Source organism: Nicotiana attenuata, chromosome 1 (assembly GCF_001879085.1).
Source record: "Nicotiana attenuata strain UT chromosome 1, NIATTr2, whole genome shotgun sequence".
NCBI classification, from domain to species: domain Eukaryota; kingdom Viridiplantae; phylum Streptophyta; class Magnoliopsida; order Solanales; family Solanaceae; genus Nicotiana; species Nicotiana attenuata.
The window spans coordinates 905,966-909,566 of record NC_031989.1 but is presented as its reverse complement, the minus strand read 5'-3'; the positions used below and the strand labels follow the sequence as shown (position 1 = coordinate 909,566).

Here is a 3,601-nt window from a genome sequence, read left to right as displayed (position 1 = left end):
CACAAATAGTACGTTATTTGATCTTTAATAGGACGTGGAAAGATGAGACGCAGCACACTTTGAGTCTGTTGAATCATCTCACTTGTGATGCCATTTTCTTCGCATTCAAAGAGAAGGGGTCTGCGCTATTTGGATTATGAGCAAGTTAAGATTGCAATTCATCCTCTCAACCCGAACCATACATAACTACCACGTTCGACGGTTCAAACTATAACTTTAAAATAAATGTATGTTTGTCATTAGACTAGGAACAAACAACCAGCCCCATTCACCAAAACGCCACCCAAGAAAATAGGCATCCAAAAAGCATAAAGTACGTATAGGGGACCAAAAAGCATGAACGCGGAAGTGAATGGCTCAACTTGATGCTATTGCTCTTGCCATAAATTGGACGAAAGACATTGAGAACCATTAAATTTGCAAGTACCGATCAAACGGCAGATGATACTTTGACCACACTATCGTGCAAGACAGGTTTGTTAACTCCGATTTCTTGACAAGGATAGATAGTGACAACAACAGCTCCAAATAAAAATCGACTGCACCACTTAAGACTATTAGAACGCCATTTTGAGCATCTGCCCAAATCCATCTTTCTCCCTAGTTAAAGAACCAGAGAAGCTAACGGGTTGGCAGATCACTAGGAGAACATGGGAAAAAGAATAAGAAAGATGCTTTGTTTTTGGTGTACCTCCTTTCCTTGCTTTACCATGAGACTAGGGAAACTGTAATTATACATTCAGTAGTCCTATGTAATAATATTGCCTTTCACTAGCAAAACAAAAAAGAAAAGAATAAGAGACGTCAAATAAAACTTGATTACCATTGTTGCGTTTCACTTAATATGTATTTGATATATCCAGTACACAATAAAAGTCAAACGCTTTAGATGAAAACTAACCACCAGAAAACCACATTAAATTAAAGATGGAACTTCTGAAACATCAATATTAAAGTTGTTCATTTCCAATAAGAAGACAACCCCCTAGTTGAAAACCATAATAGTAAGGAAATTACGATAATCAGCTTCTTCCAATAAAAACAACCAGGAAGAAGTGAAAAGCAAATTAGAGAGTTTCAATTCCTTCAATTTTTGGCTTCATCAGGTTTGGGATCTTCCTTGATTTCATCAGCCCCATCATCCTGCATCAAAAGTAGAATCATGAATGTCACTGATACTGAATCAAACAAACTTTGTGAAGTGAAAGCCATGAATCCTACTAATATAGCTATTGTTGTATAGACTAGGAAACAATCATGATACTGGAAGCATTTGTAAGAGTTAGATTATTACCTGCATATCAGATGTCCAGAGAGTGAGATTGTCACGAAGAAGTTGCATGATCAAAGTGCTATCCTTGTAAGACTCCTCGCCCAATGTGTCCAACTCAGCAATTGCTTCATCAAAGGCCTGTCCATGTAAAGTACAAGATATCAAAAGGATGATACTTTTTTCACAGGTGAGATGCGAAAAAATGATATATAGACTTCTGAGCAAACAGAAGTCCTTGACAAATATGAAAATATAATATGGATATAAGAATATCTGAGCTATACAGGGATAAAAACCGACCTGTTTGGCAAGATTGCAAGCGCGGTCAGGAGAGTTCAAGATCTCATAGTAAAACACAGAGAAGTTAAGAGCCAGTCCAAGTCGGATGGGATGTGTTGGGGCAAGTTCAGTAGTTGCAATGTCCTGCAAGCATTATAGTAAATGAGGAAAACTGAACACAACAAAAACAGGATGGCAGAAATACAAAGATATTTACAGGTAGATAGATCGCAACAACACAACTTCCTATATCCACTTATCTTTCAGGTGTACATTATGCACTTGCCCATGATCAGGTTTGAGTCGAAATAGGTCCATTTTGTTGGAAAATCCAGGTTATATCAATATTCAGTTTCCTAATTGTGAAACATTTTCTCAAATGAAATCAGAGGGATATACATTTATTGTGGAAGTTCAGTTTTTCGCTCTTCCAAGAATCATCATGGAGCAACTTATTCCCACTCTTGAATATAAGAATGACCTTTATATTATATTGAACCAAATATAGCTAGCACAAATATTAACAAAATCAGCAACTTTTCTGCATCTGAGACATAATTAAACTAACGGAAAAGGCCTAAAAATGCCACTCAACTTTCAGAAGTGGTCTATCCATACCATCCGTCAAAAAAATGCTCATTTCATGCCACTACCGTTAAAGAAATGGCCCATCCATGCCATTATTGACTAACGGCAGTGGCGTGGATGGGCCAAATAAAAATTGAGCCGTTAGTCAATAATGGCATGGATGTGCCATTTCTTTAACGGCAATGGCATGGAAATAGCAATTTTTTAACGGATGGCATGGATAAACCATTTATGAAAGTTGAGTGGCATTTTTAGGCCTTTTCCGTTAAACTAATATAGAGGGAAATCCATAACCACTTATTCTGAACCAAAATCAATTAACATGTATCCTACAGTTTTAAATCAGAAAAGGTCAATTACTCACTATAGAGGGGCATTTCATCATTAATTAAATCCAAAATCTATGAAAATATTGAAAACTTAACCAAAAAATCTGATCTTGCAAAAATAAATAGAGCAACTATTTTGCAATAAGTCATATATACAAGATCTGCTGAGACCTATACAAATTAGGACATTCAACTCGTAACAAACAAACAGATCCGTAAAATCCTAATCATATCATTCAACATATCTAAAAAAAATCTTAAGGAGGCAAATGAAAAAACAAACCTGAGCAGCTTTATATGCAGTGAGAGTACTCTCAGCAGCCTCCTTACGTTCAGCACCGGTCTTGAACTCAGCCAAATAGCGGTGGTAATCTCCTTTCATTTTCAGGTAAAACACCTTAGAATCACCAGATGCTGCAGAAGGGATAAGCTTTGCATCGAGCAATTTCAGAATGCCATCACAGATCTTAGAGAGCTCATTCTCAATCTTAGATCTGTACTCGCGGATAGAGTTCACGTGTTCCTCGTTCCCTCTGGACTCTTCCTTCTGCTCGATCGATGAGATAATACGCCACGATGCCCTACGCGCTCCGATCACGTTCTTGTACGCGACGGAGAGGAGGTTTCGTTCCTCCACGGTCAGTTCTTCAGAGCCGAGGGAGTTGGAGACCTTTTCCATGAATTCAACCATTTCTTCGTACCTCTCAGCTTGCTCTGCAAGCTTTGCCATATACACGTTCTCCTCACGCGCCGTCGGTGCCACCGCCATGTTTAGATTTGTTTCTCTGTATTTTTTTTTGGGGGAGATCTGAATGAGGGAGATTTTCGATTTTCTGGATGGGGATTTAATAATTGAGAGAAAGGAGAGCTTTTCTGTGGGGAAGTTTTGGACTTTTGAATTGAGAGGAGGGGAGAAAATTTAGGATTTTTTAATTTTCCCCTTTTTCCAATTCGGAGAAATCAATCTGAACCGTTGATTGGGGACTTTCGCAAAGTGATTGACTGTTTTTAGCTGGATTTTGAAGTGGGGCTGACTAGGCTTCGGCCGTTGTTTTAGGGCCAAAATTGGGTTCCGTGGCAAGCGGTGCGGGCGCGGGCAGGTTTTCTTTTAACCCGAAAAACCTTATCTCGC

General features: G+C 38.6%; 1 protein-coding gene across 1 annotated transcript; it reads right to left on the bottom strand.

Moving 5' to 3' along the window:
• Positions 805–3,385, bottom strand: LOC109226516 (14-3-3-like protein C). Its single transcript, XM_019391658.1, has 4 exons — positions 2,753–3,385; positions 1,574–1,696; positions 1,295–1,411; positions 805–1,143 (listed from the first exon to the last, which is right to left on the bottom strand). The coding sequence occupies exons 1-4, from the start codon at positions 3,236–3,238 to the stop codon at positions 1,087–1,089; spliced, it is 783 nt and encodes a 260-aa protein (XP_019247203.1). The 5' UTR covers positions 3,239–3,385; the 3' UTR covers positions 805–1,086.

Bases quoted from the DNA above. Each gene is read 5' to 3' on its own strand.
- LOC109226516 (XM_019391658.1), bottom strand. From the start codon at position 3,238: ATGGCGGTGGCACCGACGGCGCGTGAGGAGAACGTGTATATGGCAAAG. The intron at 1,412-1,573 runs GTCGGTTTTTAT...TTACATGGACAG, and splicing joins CTTGCAATCTTGCCAAACAG to GCCTTTGATGAAGCAATTGC. The intron at 1,144-1,294 runs GTAATAATCTAA...CTTTTGATGCAG, and splicing joins TCTGGACATCTGATATGCAG to GATGATGGGGCTGATGAAAT.